General features: G+C 41.6%; 1 protein-coding gene across 4 annotated transcripts in view; it reads right to left on the minus strand.

The window, feature by feature from the left end:
* The window catches only part of LYN (LYN proto-oncogene, Src family tyrosine kinase), a 142,948-nt gene that overhangs the window by 37,972 nt on the left and 84,411 nt on the right, over positions 1-20,565 (minus strand). For all 4 annotated transcript variants that reach the window (XM_063643300.1, XM_055286375.2, XM_055286376.2 and 1 more), the window contains 2 exons: positions 8,574-8,756; positions 5,325-5,401 (listed from right to left, as the gene is read on the minus strand). In XM_063643300.1, coding sequence (XP_063499370.1) covers positions 5,325-5,401; positions 8,574-8,756 — 260 coding nt within the window. The remainder of the gene's footprint in view (positions 1-5,324; positions 5,402-8,573; positions 8,757-20,565) is intronic.

The raw sequence follows: 20,565 nt of genomic DNA on the forward strand, positions 1-20,565 counted from the left end.
GCAATGCCCACTCAGGGACCATCACATCCTGGCCACTATGTGGCCCCTGTATCCAGAGCGGCACCCGGCTCAGATTCCTCTATGAAATTCATGAATGCCTTCTTCAGGGCTGGCTGTTTTTCTCTCTAAGGAGCCTCTTGTGCTTGAAAGAGTGATTGGGAATGTGTAGGCCTCAGTAAGAGTCATGTATGAGAATTTCCACGTGGAGGGGAGATTATATATGGAGTGGGGAGCGGATCTGGCCTCCTGGTTAAACCACAAACCATGTCAATCACCTGCGGCTTCCACTTGCCACCATGTCTGACTCAACATCTCAATGCAACTCTCCCTCCAGCTTAAGTGAACTAAACATGAGGACACTATCAGTCAAAGGTTATTACTAATCAAGGCTTTGAAGATAAAGCAGTTGAATCACTGGGATAATAGCCTTGAGGTAGAATATGAGTGAGACAGAAGAAGAGACCCACTATGGATGATATTGGCAAATATTCTAGAAACTTCCCAAGAACTTCCCCCTCTAGACCCTTCAAGCCTGATTTACCACCAACATATACTGGTGAGTTTCAACCACGAGATATTACAAGGGATTCCCAGTCTATACACTGTTTTCTCACTCAGTAGCTACAACTATGAGGGTGTGCTCAGAAAGCTCTGCTGTTAAAACGCCCTCCTACTCAAAAAGGTCGAGAACTTCCTAGATAGAGTTTTCCTACCTTCCTCATTTTACCAATTTCCACCTTAAAAGTGGCTTTAAATTTAATACTGGGGGTAAAATATACCTTAAGCATAACCTCCATCTTGGCAATAAAGACTTTTGAGGTGGAAAAAGCTAAAGAAAACATTAATTTTGATGGTCAAAATCCATAATGGGGAAAATGCATATCACAGTAGTGTTGAGTGCAAAATGACCATAGCAGCAACTGTAACCATGAGACAACAGCAGGCTGCAGAGGAAAGAATCAGTTATCTTGAGTCAGAAGTCCCTGGATCAAGTCCCAGCAATTCCGCATACTAGCTCGGTAACCTTGGCCAAGTCCAAGTTCACCTTGTTATCTGTAAGAGGTACTAAACAACAAAATATATGCTTTCAAGGCTGTTGGGCTCAAATTAGATAATGGAGGTAGAAGTGCTGTATCAACAAGAAGAAGCTAAAATAAATGTTACTTGTTGCCATGATAATAACAACAACTCTGATTTTGCAAGTTTTTTGTTTTGCTTTGTTTTGTTTTAAAGAGACAGATTCTTGCCATGTTGTCCAGGCTGGTCCCGAAGTTCTGGCCTCAAGCAATCTACCCATTTCAGCCTCCCAAGTAGCTGAGATCATAGGTGTATGCCACTTTGTTTGGCTTGATTTTGCAGTTTTTACTGACATTTAACTCACAAACAATTGTTTCATTTTTAGTAATTTTTGCACTTCAGAGATACCGCCACCAAAGAGTAATAAATGCTTTGATTCACTTGGTCTGAATTACAAGATGATTTATTTGCTCTCCAAACTGCAACTGTAAATTTTTCACTTCTTTTTCCTCTCAGTTTGACATGTCTATGATTCCATCTCAGCTTCTGGTGAAGGAAATCCCCACTGGTTTTAACCCCTTTTCTTTCCAAGCTCATTTTTCTTCTCTGACATAGGGCCTAAAAGCTGAAAGGGAATTATGCAAAGTCTCTCTGCTCTGAAAGTATCAAACTTCCTTTGCAAAGAGGTATTTTCCTATTTCAGCATAAAAAGCACTAAATTGCTTAATTTAATATAAAGAGAAAAGCAATGGGTAAAGCTCCTGTAGTCAGGATTTCTTGATCTATGTTGAATGAGCTATGGATGGTTGGAGAGTGTGGATTATTACACTTGAGCTCAGACAAGTCTTTCAGAACTCATCCTGAGACAGGAAGTGATGAAATCAGCTCTCACATGAACTGTGAGGCTGTCATGTGCACCTAGCCACTTTCTGTCTCAATGGGCGACAGGGGAATGCGGAGGGGAGAGTAGGGCATGGGGAAGTGGGTAGTGGGGAGCGGGAAGAAGAGGCCAATACAGACGGTGGGAAAAGTCCCAACTCTGCCCCTCACAGTTTCCCTTATTCTTCTAGGGCTAAGATTAAGTAAACTGGGTTATTTCTACTCCCAATGACCAATCTCTCATTGTGAAAATCTGCTGAATTTAACCACCCCTTGTGAACATTCAATTTCCCAACTCTGATGCTGTTGACAAGGGTTATGGAAGACAGCAAGTCGCATCATTATCACACAGCCTACTAACTGTTTAGTTACAGCTAACACAGCAAATGGACTTCTGTAATTCCTCTTCTGCTTTATCCCTAAATTTCCACCCTAAATAGTAAAGTGGGGGGAAGGTGTAGAAAAGGTTGGATTATCGAAGTGTCTGGGCCCTAGGTATCTCTGTCACTGTGGGGCAGCTTTAATAATAATTCTATTGTCATGTTATTCACTATGGAAAAGTGATAGGGTTAATTAGTGGCACATGATAGAGAAGGTAAGATAATGCAGAGATGGCCTTCTTGGCACAGACAGATCATTTCAGAAAGGTGTGTGAAGGAGGAGGAGGAGGAGCGCTGGGTAGCAGTGGTCATCAGTGAGGGCATTCCAGGGGGACGAGGGAGCAGGTGCAGTGAGCAGAAAGTGGAAGTGGAAGGTATGGGATTTCAGGCTGAAGCTGAAGCGTACAGGCCCTACTCCTTGTTGCCAAGGGTAAGATCCCCTTCTCAAATTATCTGTATTATCATAAGAAAAGCCACAGGTACAAGAGGCAGATAATGATTAAGGATGGAGAACAGGTGGTCTCACCAGCGCCACCTTGAGGGAAGGGCTGGGAAAGAGTCTGAGTGAGGTTTGCAGCTTGAGCAAAGATGAACTCAAATGGAGCCAGTGCTTAGTTGTAAGGAAAATGAATTTTGTGCTGAATGAACATACTTAGGGTCCTGCCGGCTGCTGCTGACCCATGACTCTCCCAGTGACACTGAGCAGTTAATGCACTTGAGCCAGATGTCCTATGGGTTCCACCAGTGGGCCACTGCTAGGAAAGAGACCCTGGACCTGTGAACATGAGTTCACCTGGCACGGGCTGGATTCGGTAAACTGGCTTGGATGGAGACCAGTGGTGCTGACCTTGATTGCCCCCAGCCCCTCCTGTCACCAAGGGGGCTCAGCCCCATCAGAGTTGACAGAAGAGTCAACTGAAGCCCCCTGGAATCCACAGCACAACAGTCACAGTCAATGCCAGGATCTGTGGTAACCTTCCTCGTAAGCTGTGAAGGTCTAGAAAGTAGCTTCTCCCCCTATTCATTTCTAGGTTAGAAAAATTACTCTTCGAGGTTGGAAAAATTACTCTTCGAGGGAATGGTAGTAATTCACTAAATTAAAGACTCAGCATAGAGGCTTTGACTTGGACCTTAAAAGCTTTGACTATGTCAAGATAAAGTCTTACAAGATAAGCCATGCAAAACCCAATACAAAATACCCATGTGACAAAATAAAGTCATTCTCTGGGTACAGTACATATACAATGTGTGTAATTTCTACCCTAAAGAACTGTGGGTACAGATCAGACCCCTAGCAGATGGAATGGCGGTGACCACTCAGGCCCTCCAGGCCATGTGTCCCGATGTTCCATAGCCCTGTCCAAGTGTGACAAACCTTTGTTACACTCCTCAAGTCTCTTGACCCATGAGGACACCCAAGTCACCACCTGAGTAGAGGGCCTCATTGATCCGTGTAAGTATGGCCCAAGTTTATCAGACTTCTGCTTTCTCCATTTCCTGATCTGTTTTCTACACGGGTTCTAGAGCTGTGCCCAACCCCACCTATTCCTCTTACTGCAGAGAGGTGGTTTTCAAACTATAGTTCTGGAAACCTTGGAATCCCATGGAGCCTTCCAGGGGCCAGCATAGACTTTGAGGACAGGGCTAAAAAGGCAGGGCTGTTGGGTCCTTTCCTTGCCCCTCTGTTCCACCACAGCAATTATGCTTCTTTCTTATTAGATGTTGGCATTTCAGGGCACACTTGAATTTCCAACTCAGATGAGGAACCTGTTAGGCTTGCCAAGTTCCGGAGGCGGAGAGGATGCCTGAGCATGAGCAGTGTGACTCACCCATCACACACCTTTACTGGAAGGATGCGCATTGCCCTCCCTTGGGTTTTCCCAGCTTCCACCAGCAGGCTCAGAGCTGCTTGTGTCCGTGCCAAGCATGTGACACAACAACATCTGTGTTTGATGTGACCCTCAACAACATCTCCTTAAAGCAGGAATTACCATTCCTGCTTTGCCCAAATAGGCCAAGGGCTTCTGAAATGGAAGCAGTATGGCTATCGAGTGGCAGAGCCAGAACACAAACTCCAGTCTCCAGGTGCTGAATGCCAGCTTAGCCCACGATGCTCTATTACAGAACCTGTGTCCAGCCCTACCTTACGTGAGGTGCTTCACCTCTGTACTCACGCATTCCTTGGATCTCGTATTCCCAAGAAGGCCGTAGCAATTTCCTAACTAAAAGAGGGACCTAACTAAAAGAGGGACCAGCCTTCCCTAGAACTCCTATAAATCTCTTTTGCTACATACACTGGGCTTCATGAAACCACCCATTGCCAATACTGAGAAACATGCAAGCAAATTGCTGAACATTACTAATGGACACAATGAAACTAGTAAAAACCAGCAGCTGGCATCATTCAAGTGTGCATTTCCTTGATATTTTGGGCACATTGCGGGGCTTCTGGATAACTTGCTTCTGCTCTTAAATACACTTCAGGAAACATGTGATTCCAAAGTAAATAAACAGGCAACTCCTAGGCTAGTACTAAAAATAGTACAAATGAATATTTCACAGAATCCTGATGGCACATCCAACAAGAAGGAGCGAGAAGAAGAGGAGCAGGCAAGTGACATAGTTCCTCTGTTTTCAAGAATACAGAGGACTTAAAAGTATCCATACATTCGATTCGTAACTTAAATAAAACATATGCATCATTTAAAAGCTTCTGTGCTTACATAGGATGGAACCGCCTCTCCCAAATGCTGAGAAAGTGATTGATTCAGCTGCACTGTTTCTATGACTTGTGAAATGAACATAAAGAGGTTGACTTGGCTTACAGAAGATGATATCCAAGTCAAAACTCAACACGTGCACACAATCCATGTGAATCTCCTATCACTATCTCCAAGAACTGTATTGTGGAAGGTCTTTTTCTCATAACTGCTGCTGGGAAACATTCAACAGAAATTCCTTCCCCCTGGAACAATAACTCCTTCATGAATTTGACACAGGGAAGTCTTTGCAAATGCACATGCACACGGGGCTTTTTGAATATGTTACCTGAGCAGAAAAGTCAATGAGCTTTGGAAGCAGCACTTTGCCACCTTCATCACTCTTCAGGAAATCCAGCAAACTACCTATGGAGAAAGAAAGAACAAGTTAGTGCATTTCAAATACACAAGAAAAAATCCAAACAAAATTCACATCATCATTACTATTACAGGGGAACCCCCCACAAAATGATTGGCTTTGCAATTCTATATGGTTATATGAAGCCTTTTCCTGGTATTGGTCAAACCCAGTCCCCTCTAATCTGTTACCTTTGACCTGATGTGAAACATGGCATGTGCTTCAGGTGAGAAAGAATGTGGCTGGATACCACTTTTCTCACTACAGGTGTCTGAGAACCATGCATTTCAGAGTACCTGCCACCATGATCCACTCACTGCAGCCTCCCAATCTTTAGCAAGCTCACTGGAAGGCCTGCCCTCTGCAGACACTTGGCCAGGCTCACTCCCATCTGTATCCAGCAAAAAGCACAGAACTTGGCACATATTCTAGGTGCTCAATGAATGTTTTCTGAGACAGGGTCTTACTCTGTCACCCAGGCTGGAGAGCAGTGGCATGATTACAGTTCACTGCAGCATCAGCCTCCCAAGCTCAAGCAATCCTCCCACTTTCAGCCTCCCGTGTAGCTGAGGGCACACGCCATCACATCCAGCTAATTCTTTTATTTTTTTGTAGAGATAGGATTTCACCACGTTGCCCAGGCTGGTCTCAAATTCCTGGACTCAAGCAATCCTCCCACCTTGGCCTCCCAAAGAGCTGGGATTATAGGTGTGAGCCACCACGCCCAGCCTCAAAGAGTATTTGATGAGTGAACTGCGCTTTGGAAAAAAGTGAAACCTACCTAAGAAGGAGTGTGCTGCTGAACAAACTCTCCAAACTCCTATGGCTTCATCTCTAAAACAAGACCTGTTTTTCCCCTAGAACTTTAAGTACCAGCCTCACGGGTAGCCTTGGTCAAGTTGTTTACCTCATCTAGGTCTCTGTAAAATGGGCATGTACTAGAGGCTATATTAGAGTTTTGGGGAGGTTGGAATGAAAGGTTGCATCCGAAGCACATACCATGATGGTTGACAGGTAGCAAGTGCTCAGTAAACGTTATGCTATCTCATCTATGACACAGAACAATAGTACTTAGCCCTCAGGCTGCTGAAAAGACTAAGTGAGATCACCCATGGAAAGCACCAAGAGCAGTCTGGTATATAGTAAGTGTTCAATAAATATTAGGCATTGTTGGCCAAGCTTGGTGGCTCACGCCTATAATCCCAGCAATTTGGGAGGCCAAGGCGGGCGGATCACCTGAGGTCGGGAGTTTGAGACCAGCCTGGCCAACATGGTGAAACTCTGTCTCTATTAAAAAATACAAAAATTAGCCAGGCATGGTGGCAGGCACCTGTAATCCCAGCTACTCGGGAGGCTGAGGCAGGAGAATCGCTGGAACCTGGGAGGCAGAGGTTGCAGTGAGCCAAGATAGTGCCACTGCACTCCAGCCTGGGTGATAGAGCAAGACTCTCTCAAAAAAAAAAAAAAAAAAAAAAAAAAAAAAAATATATATATATATATATATATATATATATATATATATATATATTAGGCATTGTTACATAGTAAAACTCATATTTATACCTATCATTAAGAATACTCTAAGTTAATTAATTCAACAATATTTACTGAACTCCTATAAGGTGTCTGGCCCTGAGCCTGGTTTCTGGGCTATAGCAACCCAAGCCACAAGGGCTAATTGGTTTGTTTGCTTTAAAACAAACAAACAATGTCATTGTTTGGAAAGACTCTGAGTGACTGATATTTTGAAATACTCAGATATTAAATAAGAAAATGTAATATTCATCTTTTGAATCTATTCAGCTATGACATCATACTATCATCTCCATTGTGCATGAGATGATTGTTAATCCTGGATCATTGCTTATGTTTCTTCATTACTTCTAAGGACTTTTTAAAAAATAATTTGGGGCCGGGCACGGTGGGTCACGCTTGTAATCCCAGCACTTTGGGAGGCCGAGGCGGGCGGATCACAAGGTCAGGAGATCGAGACCACGGTGAAACCCCGTCTCTACTAAAAATACAAAAAAATTAGCCGGGCGTGGTGGCGGGCGCCTGTAGTCCCAGCTACTGGGAGAGGCTGAGGCAGGAGAATGGCGTGAACCCGGGAGGCGGAGCTTGCAGTGAGCCGAGATCGCGCCACTGCACTCCAGCCTGGGTGACAGAGCGAGACTCCGTCTCAACAACAAAAAATAATAATAATAATAATAATAATAATTTGGCAGTGTATTAGTATGTTTCCTGAACTGGAGGTGAACAAAGGAAGAAGGATGTTGATTCAAAGTCTTCTATATGAAGGTGATCACAGTAGAAGAAAAATTGATTGCTTGAAGTCTATTCTCCAGCAATTCTATGATTACATAGGACTTTAACCTCCACAAGTTTTAAAAAACATTAATATTTAAAAGGGACACCCTGAACATTTAGATAATGCTGAAAAGGAAAATGAATATTAGATAACGCTAAAGAACAAAAAGAGGCTGGGTGCTCAAGCCTGTAATCCTAGCACTTTTGGAGGCTGAAGCAGGCAGATTGCCTGAGCTCAGGAGTTCGAGACCAGCCTGGCCAACGTGGCGAAACCCCATCTCTACTAAAAATACAAAAAATTAGCTGGGTATGGTGGCACGTGCCCGTAGTCCCAGCTACTAGGGAGGCTGAGGCAGGAGAATCGCTTGAACCCGGGAGGCGGGAGTTGCAGCGAGCAGAGATTGCACCACCGCACTCCAGCCTGGGCAACAGTGTGAGACTCTGTCTCAAAAAAAAAAAAAAAGAAAGAAAGAGGAATTTGGTACTGAACAATCTGTACTAAATCTGTAGTATTAGAATTCTGGGAACTCTTCACATTTTAAGCATATGACAAAAATATTCCTTTTTGAAATACATAGTAATTCATTTGATAAATATTTATTGGGGGCTACTAGATATGGGGCACTATTCTCAGGGCAATAGGTACACACAGGCAGATGCAGAGAAAACAGGAAGATTAGATTTCAATTCTGTGACATGGATTACTTCTGATGATTAGGTTTATAAACTGCTTTGTCTTCTCATATTTCCTAATTTTTCAGTAGTGGGTATACTGTTTGATAATTAAACTATTCGAGTGACCTCTGAACACTTACACATTTTACCTTTTGAGTTTGAAGCCCTTGCAAGCTCTGGGCAGTGGGAGGAACTCACCCTTGGCCATGTACTCCGTGATGATGTAAATGGGCTCCTCCCTGGTGACCACGGCGTAGAGCCTCACGAGCTTGTCGTGCTGCAGTGTCTTCATGAGGTTGGCTTCTTCCAGGAAGGCTTGCACAGACATAGTGCCTGGCTTCAGGGTTTTCACAGCCACCTTGGTACTGTTGTTATAGTAACCTAGGAAGAAAACAGAAGGCGGGCATGCTTTATAAAACAGAAAATCTAGCCGGGGGCGGTGGCTCACGCCTGTAATCCCAGCACTTTGGGAGGTCGAGGCGGGTGGGTCACCTGAGGTCAGGAGTTCGAAACCAGCCTGGCTAAAACAGTGAAACCCCATCTCTACTAAAAATACAAAAATTAGCCAGGCATGGTGGCAGGCGCCTGTAATCCCAGCTACTCAGGAAGCTGAGACAGGAGAATTGCTTGAACCCAGGAGGTGGAGGTTGCAGTCAGCTGAGATCGCACCATTGCCTTCCAGCCTGGGCGACAGAGTGCGACCCCGTCTCAATTAAAAAAAAAAAATTAAAACTTCACTTTGTAGATGCAGAGTTAGCAAAAAATTTAATTACAGATAGAAAAAGCCCTGAGCTAAAACACCATATAGTGATAAAATTAGGGGAGGCTAGATGAAAAGTATCTAGGAATTTTCTTTCTTTACCAAAAAGTGTTTAAATTATTCAAAAATCAAAAGGTTTTTATGAAATAGTAGCAAAAAATGTTTTTATTGGCACTCTACCATGAGGACTAATATTTATTTATTTATTTATTTTTAGACTAAGTCTTGCTCTGTTGCCCAGGCTGGAGTGCCGTGGCACGATCTTGGCTCACTGCAACCTCCGCCTCCTGGTTTCAAGCGATTCTTATGCCTCAGCCTCCCGAGCAGCTGGGTTTACAGGTGCCCACCACCACACCTGGCTAATTTTTGTATTTTTAGTAGAGACAGGGTTTCACCATGTTGGCCAGGCTAGTCTCAAACTCCTGACCTCAAGTGATCCGCCAGCCTTGGCCTCCCAAAGTGCTGAGATTACAGGCATGAGCCACTGTGCCCAGCCGAGGACTAATATTTTTCTCTAATAATAAAATGTTCTTTATTCAAGACCAAAAAAAAAAAAAAAAACAAAACAAAACTCTACATATGCTATAATCCCTTACATACATATACGTACACACACAGGCATACACTCACATTATAATCCCTATTTTAAAATACAGACATATTTTATAGATACACAGACACACACATATAAACAATGGTCTGGAAGAAAAGACACCAAAATATACCAAATGCTGGTTATTTCCAATGGTGTGATTACGAGTGATTTTAATTTTGCTCACCATATCTTTAACTATTTACCACATTTTCTTTAAAAAAGGTGTTCTTTATAAAAATTACTTATATATACTAACTTAAAGTACAATACGCTAGAGTCAAACAAGCACTTCCCAAAATTTGCAGACAACTGGACTTGGGTGACTGTTAGTGAAAAAGGATCCCCCACTGAAAGGACAGGGAGCCGGCCCCCTCCACTCCTCCCCCACCCAGGAGATGCAGCAGGTGCCCTGGGAGGCCTTCAGGGGAAAAGCCTGAATTTGTTCACCCCAGAGAGTCCCACAATTTCTTGACCTCAGAACACTTGTTCAAGTAGCCTCTCACACCACATGGAACACACTCTGGGCAATACTGACTCCTTAGTATAGTTCCCCTGAGGCACCACTCTTCTGGGACTGGGATTGAGCACTTTAATCCTGACCTTCTCTTGGGAAAGCCTTTTCTCAGTAATTTGGCAAAGGAGAAATATTAATAATCATACTCTTCCTTCCTGTCCTCTCTTCTGTTTCCGTCTTTCTCTTGGAAATGTTAAAAACTAATAATAATATTAATAATGGGGAGAAGGGAGTAGTAGCTGCTGGTGCCACTGCAAATCTTCCTGCAGGTTCCTGCTGCCTGGTGCGCAACAGCCGGATAGCACCTGCCCTAAGGAAAGGTGACGTGGAGTGGACAGTCCCCTTTTTAGGGTGCAAGAGTATCTGTATGTGAATAGCATAGAAAGATGACTGGAAGCCTGCTCAGTAAAACAACAGTGATTATCCCTGGCTGGTAGAATTTGGAGTGACTTCTACTTTCTCTTGTTCTTTTCTATTCTGACTGGATTTGTCAATGAGTTTGTACTCTTTTCTTTTCTCTTCTCTTCTCTTTCTTTTTTCCAGGAGAGACAGGGTTTTGCCATGTTGGCCAGGCTGGTCTTGAACTCCTGACCTCAGCTGATCTGCCCACCTTGGTCTCCCAAAGTGCTGGGATTGTAGGCATGAGCCACTGTGCCCAGCCAAGTATGTACTTTTTAATAAAATGATTTTTTTAAATAATAAAGAAATGTATTCTACATCTATTTCCAAGCCTTCAAACAAATAAGAAAAAGTTAATTTATAGCTAGCAGTCAACCTATCCAATGATGTTTCTTTTAGTCATTAAGACTGATTCCTCTATTAAAATGTTTTATTTTGTATTCCACTTTGGTTAATACTTAGGAGCTTGCAGTGCTCTATAGAAAAATGAGGCTAGACAAGGTGGCTCATGCCTGTAATCCCAGCACTTTGAGAGGCAGGAGGATCGCTTGAGCCCAGGAGTTCAAGACCAACCTGGGCAATATAGTGAGACCCCCATCTCTAAAACAAAACAAAACAAAAAAAAAAGAAAGAAAGAAAAGAAAAAGAAGAATGCAGTATAAAATAAGTGTTAGAACATATGGAGAAGATAGTAACATAAAACTGACAAAAAAACCATCCTAGGTCCTTTTAAAAAGCTACCACCTACCTAAAATAATGGAATTATGAACATATTAAATTGTTCTGCCATCTAAATGCATAATTACAAGCAATATGGCCTTTTCTGTAGATCTTAAGAGTTATTGTAAAGTACATTCCACCAACAAAAGCCTTTTAATATTACATTTAAATCAAAAAGGTTTTATTATAAATTTTTTAACATTTATAAACCCTAACCTTAACCCCAGCCCTAATTCTAACCCTAAGTTACATGAGAATATCCATAGCAAATCACAGCAGGAAAACACATGATACAAAATACATGAAAATACGTAAACTATATGATACATACAACTGCAAGGAACTGGCATCCAGGATATAGAAAGAATTCTTACAAATCAGTAAGAAAAATCAGAAGAAATAGGCAAAGGCTTGGATGGGCATTTCAAAGGAAGAAACTCATATGAGTAATAAACATGTGAAAAGTACTCAATCTTTTTAGTAACCAGAGAAATGCAAATAAAGTCATGAGAAACCACTGCTGAGCTTAGCAAAACTTTTTAAAGTCTGGTAATATCAAGTACTGATGAGCACCTGCCCCTTGGGAGGGACTCTGGGGCAGCTGCCCTAGGCCTCATTCTGTGTTCTTTGCTGAGCATCACTGAAATTCAATTGCAGAGCTTCTGTGACAACATCCAAGGTGTCCATGAAGGATGCTGAGTGCACACTTCCTTCTGGATAACCACTCACTGCCTGTGCTGCCTTGGGGCCCACATCTCTCTAAGTACAGCTCTGCTAGTCAGGAAAGGGGACATGCGGACTGGCATATTGCTGGTGAGAATCTAAGCTGGGACCAGCACTTTGCAAAATAAGTTGGCAATAACTTAGAAGAGCTGAGGATTTATACACCTTACGATCCAGCAAATCCACTCCCACTCACCCTAGAGCTCATGCATGCTTGGATCAGCACAAAAATGTGCAGCACATTGTTCATAGCAGCCCAAACTGGGAAAAACTCTGATATAGTTTGGATGTTTGTCCTCTCCAAATCTCATGTTGAAATTTGATCCCCAGCGTTGGAGGTGGGGCCTAGAGGGAGGTATTTGGGTCATGGGAATGAATCCCTCATGAATGGCTTGGGCCATCCCCGTGGTAAAGAGTGAGTTCTCGCTCTATTAGTTCACAAGAGAGCTGGTTGTCTAAAAGCATGGCACCTCTTCTGGTCACTCTCTTGCTCTCACTGTGTGACATGCTCACTCCCTTTTGCCTTCCTTTTTGAATGGAAGCTTCCTGAGGCTTCACCAGAAGCAGAGACAGGTGCCATGTTTCTTGTACAATCTGAAGAACTGTAAAGCAAATAAACCTTTTCTTTATAAGTTACCCTGTCTCGGGTATTCCTTTAGCAAAGCAAAATGGACTAACATGAACTCCAATTTCATCAGTGAATGGTGAAATAAATGGATAAATGATCATATATCTTGAAAACACATGCAGCACAGCACAATATGGCATGAAGATGAATAAACCATAGCCACACCCAAAAGCATGAATGCATCTCACCAACACGACATGGGATGAAGATGAATGAACCGTAGCCAACCCAAAAGCATAGATGCTTCTCACCAATACCATATGGAATGAAGATGAATGAACCATAGCCACAGATGCATCTCACCAACACGACATGGGATGACACGCACGAGTGCATCTCACAAACATGACATGAGATGAAGATGAATGAACTGTAGTCACACCCAAAAGCACGGATGCATCTCACCAACATCATAGGGACTGAAGATGAACGAATCGTAGCCACACAAAAGCACAGATGCATCTCACCAACACCATATGGCATGAAGATCAATAAACCATAGCCACACCCAAAAGCGTGGATGCATCTCACCAACACCATATGGAATGAAGATGAATGAATTGTAGCCACACCCAAAAGCACACATGCATCTTACCAACATCACATGGAATGAAGATGAATGAACTGTAGCCACACCCAAAAGCATGGGTGCCTCTCACCAACCCGTTGAGTAAAAGAGGCAAGACGTAAAAGAGCACATTTGGTATAATTCGTTCATATAAAGTATAAAAACAGGCAAAACTGAGCTATATTTTGGGGGGATGCATATATCCCCATATACAAAAGTGGTAAAATTAAGAAGAAAAGTCAGAAAACCATCAGGAAGGTCGGAATAGCTGTTGTCTCTGGGGGACAGGTAGGGTGTGGGTGGGAGGGGATGGGTGGACAGTGGGGGCTTCTGGGGCTAGCAAGTTTCCTCTCAGAGGTCAGCACACCAGTTTTTGCTTTGTAATTATTTGTGAAATTAGATATTTGTGTTTGCATTTTCTGTCTGCTTGTTACATTACATAGCAATAAAAGTTAAACAAAACCATTTCCCTTTTGCCATCATAAAAACAATGAAGCTCATGGAGACTTATACAATAGAAAAGTATGAGTAAAGGATGAAGGAAAAAAACCGCTTTCCAAGGTTAAGGGGGAAGTTATCAGGAAATATTGCAGCTGCATATATTTTAAATACTGATAAGGAGTTTGAGGTGAGTGGTAGATAAAGCAGCTGTGTCAAACATGGCCCAAGAATGGCGGCAGCTCCCAGATGATCTCTTAGGGCTGTGACATTGAAACAATAGGGTGGTTTTCATCCCTCCGTTAAAGGCATGATTTTTATTCAGTGCTAAGGATCAAATCATAGGTTTCCAAGATACTCTCTGGTCGTTTGAAGGTTCAAATTAACCTAGTCATGGAGATTTGGGTTGTTAATACAGATGAAAAATGATGTTAAAAAAAACTTTGAGCTAGTAAAAAGTGTCCTGTGGAGTGCCACTTTGCCACAGTTAAAGAAAGCTGATGTGGCACCTTGAGAGCACTCTAATTCCGGCTGTGACTGGCTTGCTAAAAAGTGCCCACGTACCACAAAAGGGAGAGTGGTTTGTAAAAAATGCATGCAGTTGATTTTGGAAGTGGGCTGATGATTAATCTCAAGGCAGTTGGCTCAAATGAGAATTTATCAAGCAAAATTCAATGTAAAATAAGTTTCCTTCCTTCCTCAGGGTCTCTTCATAGACCAAGCAGTCAGAGGAAACATCGTCCTTAGCCTCGCTGCCCAGTTGATTCCCTGGGAATAGGACAATCTGCAGAGGAAGCATGTCACCCAAGTCAGATGTCACAAGGATCACACAAACAAGAGGAAACAGCTTGAAGCAGAGACACCTCTTTCTTTTATTCCCACCCAGCCCCTTCCCCCAAAGAACAGGTCACTTCCTAGTATTTGTTCACTACATTTCAGGCCAAAAAAATGCAGACCATAAAATGAAACGGGTTGTCCATGAACAATTTCTTATGTTTAACAAAAATATTAACTTACTTGGTTAACAGTGATAGAATTTTAATTGTATTTTTTCTATCAGTGAGAAAAGCTGGCCTGCTTATCCTTTGAGAAACTAAAAAGGATAAGAGAAAACTAAATTCTGTCAGCTCAAAATTGGGAGAGGGAGTATCTTTCAGCCTATTTGTAACATAGAATCACCAATCACAACTCTTTTGGTTGTATTCCCAGTATTCATCTGCTATGTGTATTTAACATATTTAAATTATTTCAGGAGTGAAGAAGGAGCTCGCTGACTGACAGGCAAACTCAGTCCCTACAAGCAAAAGATCCCAAGTGAAAATTTTCTATTTTTTTCTCTTCTATTTTCTTTTCTTCCCCTTCCCTTCTTTTCCTTTCTTCCTCTATTCAATATAAGACTGGAAGAAAAGCACAATTAAAAAATGAACAGTGATCAATGCCAATATCCTGGTAGTCATGTTGTACTATAGTTTTACAGGATGTTACCACTGGGGGAAACTGGGTAAATGGTACATGGGATCTCTCTGTATCATTTCTTTTATGTATTTGCCAGCTTTATTGAAATATAATTCATATACCATGCCATTTACCCATTTAAAGTATATAGTTCATCAGTTATTTGCATATTCAGAATTCTACAATCATCACCACAATTAGCTTTAGAATGTTGTCATGACTCCAAAAAGAAATCCCATGCTCATTAGCAGTCACTCCTATCATACTCCCAGGTCCCCCAGCCCTAGGCAACCAGTCATCTACTTTCTAACTCTAGATTTGCCTATTCTGGACATTTCATATAAATAGAACGGTATAATATGTGCTCCTTTGGGCCTGATTTCTTTCACTTAACATAGTGTTATTATAAGTCATCCGTAAAACAGCATGGCATCCATGTTGAAGCATGCCAGGTCATTTTTTTTTTTATTGCCAAATACTCCATTGTATGAATATGCCACATTTTATTGACCCATTCATCATCTGATAGACATTTGGGTTGTTTGTACTTTTTGGCTATTACAAATAATGCTACTATGAACACTCATGTACAAGTTTTTATGTGGACATATGTTATCCTTTTTGTATTATTTCTCACAATGGCATGTAAATCCACAATTATCTCAAAATAAAAAAAATTAAAAAGCAAAAATAAAAACAACTTCTATTTAGTGGGGAAACCCTGGGCAATTTCTTTCCTCTACTGTATAGCCTTTGCACTAATGTGACATATTTTCTTTCTAAAGATAACAGTGCTTTGAATGCTGTCAATTGAACTTACCTGCACAATTTCTTTCAATTGTTATGCAATCCCTCTGAGATAGGTTCCATTAAATCCCATTTTAGACGAGGCTCTACTGCCTCTGTCATTTAAAACATTATTAGTAAATCAAGTAAAAAACACAATTTAAAAAGTGAGAAAAGGACTTGAACATACGTTTCTCCAAAGAAGATGTAGAAATGACCAGGAAGGACATGAAAAGATGCTTGGTCACTAATTATTAGGAAAACACAAATCAAAACCACAGTAAGATACCATCTCACATCTATTAAAATGACAACTATCAAAAAAGCCAACCAGCCAACAAAAAAAAAATCCCCAAAACAGAAAATAACAACTGTTGGTGAGGCTGTGGAGAAAGGGAACACTTATACACTGTCAGTGGGAATGTAAAATGGTGCAGCCGATATAGAAAACAGTACAGCAGTTCCTCTAAATTTTAAAGATAGAAGAATTACAGGATCCAGCAATTCCACTTCTGGATTTATACTCAAAGGAATGGAAAATAAGGTCTCAGAGAGGTATCTGTGCACCCATGTTCACGGTGGCATATTCACAATAGCCAAAAGGTAGAAACAACCTAATTGTCCATCAACAGATGAATAAACAAAATGGTAAGTACGCATATAAAGGAATATTATTCAGCCTTAAAAAGCAAAGAAATTCTGACACATGCTACGACATAGATAAACCTTGGAGACATCATGCTAAGTGAAGTAAGCCAGAGACAAAAAAGACAAATACTGTATGATTCTAATTATTTGAGGTACCTAAGGTAGTCAAATTCATAGAGGCAGAAAGTAGCATGGTGGTTGCCAGAAGCTGGAGGGAGAGGGGATCAGGGAGTTGGTGTTAAAGAGTACACAGTCTCTCAGTTTCATCAGATGAAAAGAGAGTCTGGAGATTGGTTGCGTAACAGTATAGATGCATTTAACACTACTGAAATGTACACCTAAACATCGCTAAAACGCAAATTTTATGTCACGTGTATTTTACCACAATTTTTAAAAATGGAATGAGCAAATCTATTCAAGTGATGTATTTTCTCAAGATTTTTACCCTGTTTCAGACAGTCTAAATAAAAAGTAACAATTTGTACAGAACAATCAGATACTTTCCAACACTCCATTCTCTTCTCTTCTAAACTTGTTTCTCCTAGGCACCACCTGGATATATGTTAAGCAAAAGTTCTCTGAAATTAAGCTGTGTGCAGGAAAGGAAGAGAAATAGTAGGATTCGGTGTATCTGGAATTAGAAGCAAGGAGGTTTTCCCAATCCCAGAAAGGACCAATGTTCTTAAGCTCCAGGTGTACAATTTTAGTGCAGACTTGCACCTTATGACAGAACAGGGGATGTAGGCAGGTCTGCTGAGGTGTGTGCTCCAGGCTGCCTAGCTCCAGACTTCCTGCTCCCAACCTCGCCAGGCACCCCCTGGAGGACGCACTGGCACCACAGCTGACAGCAGCACTTTTGATGCTAGGCATCCAGGCTGGCAGCAACTGCATATTGATTTATTTTTTGAGATGGGGTCTCACTCTGTCACCCAGTGGTGATAGCGGTGCAATCTCAGCTCACTGCAACCTCTGCCTCCCAGGCTCAAGCGATCCTCCCACCTCAGCCTCCTGTGTAGATGGGAAACACAGGTGCAACACCACCATGCTCAACTAATTTTTTTTGTATTTTTGATAGAGACAGGGTTTCACCATGTTGTCCAGGCTGGTCTCGAACTTCTGAGCTCAAGCGATCTACCTGCCTCGGCCTCCTGAAGTGCCAGGATTACAGGTGTGAGCCACTGTGCCCTGCCAACAACTGCATCTTTAAAAACAGTGTTACTGAGAAATAATTCACTCAAGCAGTTGGATTTGAATGTACTTGGTTCACTTTACTTGTCTCTCAGGAGCAAATAGCATGCAATTTGATGCTTTATCCTGGCTTCACAGCTGAACAGGAGAGGCTGGAACAAAATTCCAAGCCATCACTTTATATGCAGGGCTACTGATTTAGGGTGAACCAGTACATCCACATTTCTTTTCATGACAGACACGTTAATTCCTTTGCCAGCAAATATCCATAGGAAAGTCTAATTGGATTATTTATGGCTCTGTTTTATGATTAAAATTGGGGAAAATGCATCAAAATATAGCTTCCAATAACTAGAATCAAAAACAAAAAAGTGTCAGTAATAAAAATAGGGCACACGGAGTCAGACTCTGGGAAACATCCCAGGTGCATAATCTCATTCTTCCTTTGAACAACTGATAAGATAGGAGTTTGTCCATTTCACTGATGTGGAAACTGAGGCTAGGGAAGTCAAATTAGCTTAGAAATAGTGTAGCAAATAATTGAGTCCAGGGTTCCCAGATGCCAGAGCAGCCTGGCTCTCTCACTGCCTTGAATGACCTTAAGTTGCTTATCTGATTCTCAGTGATGTTGTTTATCAAATGATCACAGTAATGCCTCTCATTCACAGTGTTACAGCAGTGAGTAAGTGAGAATGTCAATGCAAACACACTTAGAGCAGGGCCTGTAGAGCGTGTACACTCTTTTCTTCCTTCCTCCTGTCTTCTCCTCCTTCTCCCCACACAAAGTCACAGTAAGTACTCAGATGGACTAAGAGCACAATTAAGTGTGATTGTGATCCTGGTTTTCCTGCCAATACTCTCAGTGAACAGACAGGGAAGCCAATAAGAGAACGCAGAAGTCCCTGGATCTTGACGTGAGCCAGTGGGGTTGGAACAGACATGTTCAAGGAGCAAGGGAGGAGGACAGAAAGGACCGGAGCTTTATAGAGAAGTGACGGCTTCTAAGAGGGAAGAGAATTCACAGATCGTGCTGAAACCATTTGGAGAAAGTTCTATTTACGCAATCTTAAACAAACTTCCCACAGAGTATTTATTTACTACAAAAGGGAGTAAAAAGTTGCCATGGAGAAAATAAATTTAAATGATCCATTTAAACTTTCAGATCACTTTAAATAAAAGTGATGGTGGATTACTGTAGGCAAAATCAAATAAAACATCATTAAGAATAGGACCAGCTAATACTATGCCTCCTGACAGGTGTGCTGAGAACAAAGCACTGCTTAGGTGCTTAGACACTCTTCACAAAACTCAGCAAGTCATGGCTGCACTTAATCTCAGGTGGTCAACGGCAATAATAACATCTATGTATGTGTACGTATATAAAAGAACAAGAAAATTAAGACAGTATTAACAACTGGTGAATCTATGTGAAGGATATACAATATTCATTATACTATTCCTGCCCCATTCTGTAGATTTGGAAAAAAATAAATATAAACATCAAAGGAGGAAAAAAGAAGCCAAGTCATTTTCTTTTAATGAGCGTGTAATAGTTTTGTGGTTCTTCAAAAAATTCAACAGAGGCTTACCACATGCCCCAGCAATTGAACTCCTAGGTTTATACACAAGAGAAACGAAAATGTGTCCACATAATAATTTGTATGAGAACATTCATACAGCATTATTCATAACAGTCAAAAGGTAAAAACAACTGAAAGGTCCACCAATGGACAAGTAGATAAACAAACTGGTATAGTCATGCAATGGAATATTACTCAGCCATAAAACAAGAAAATTCTAATACATTCTACAACATGGATGAACCTTGAAAACATTATGCTAGGTGAAATAAGCCAGACACAAAAGGACAAATAAATGATTCCACTTATATGAGGTACCTAGAGTGGTTAAATTTATAGAGACAGAAAGAATGGTGGTTGCCAGGGGCTGAGGGGTGGTGGGAATGAAGAGTGATTGTTTATTGGGTACATTGTTTCCTTTTGGGATGATGAAAACATTTTGAAAGTAGATGGAGGTGGTGGCTGCACAATATTGTGAATGTACTAAATGCCACTGAATTGTTCATTTTAAATGATTAATTTATGTCACGTGAATTTCATGTTAATTAAAAAAGAGCACATAGAGAAATGAGGAGGAAGACAACAGAGTGTGCATGGGAAGAGATATCATTCAGAGTGAGCACTCACACCCATGAATCTGCTGAGTGGAGCAGAAACGGAGGACCTGATTTGCACTGGCAACCAGTTCTGACACATGCAGATCCACATGGAGAATGTGAAGTCATGTAATTACAGTTTACCCGAATTCTGCAAATATGTGCAGAAAGACTTACAGTGCAGTAAGAATTAATGATAGGCTGGCTCAGTATGTGCCGTGTTTAAAAGACACGTCTGCTCAAGAGGGGCCAACAGGAGAAGGCGAGCAAGGCTGTGATCCCAGGGGTCAAGACTGTAGAGGGAAAACCTGGACGCAGAGGTGACATGCCCACGTGGCTGCAGCTTCTGTTCTGCCGGGGCTGGAGAGTGTTTAAAAGGTATCTGCCCCTTCCATTTAGAAATCACATTTGCTTTCATTCAACAAAGCTGACACAGAAAAAGTGACCCAGTCAGATGTGTGTGACCTAACATGTTACCCTTTCCAGAAATAACCGCACATTCCATTAGAACCATTAAGAGAATGTTATGCTTTAGCATTTTTGTTCTAAAAAACTCTTATCACCAAAGTTCACATTCACTATGAAAACATTT

The sequence above is a fragment of the Symphalangus syndactylus genome, chromosome 7 (genome assembly GCF_028878055.3).
Source record: "Symphalangus syndactylus isolate Jambi chromosome 7, NHGRI_mSymSyn1-v2.1_pri, whole genome shotgun sequence".
Classification (NCBI taxonomy): Eukaryota; Metazoa; Chordata; class Mammalia; order Primates; family Hylobatidae; genus Symphalangus; species Symphalangus syndactylus.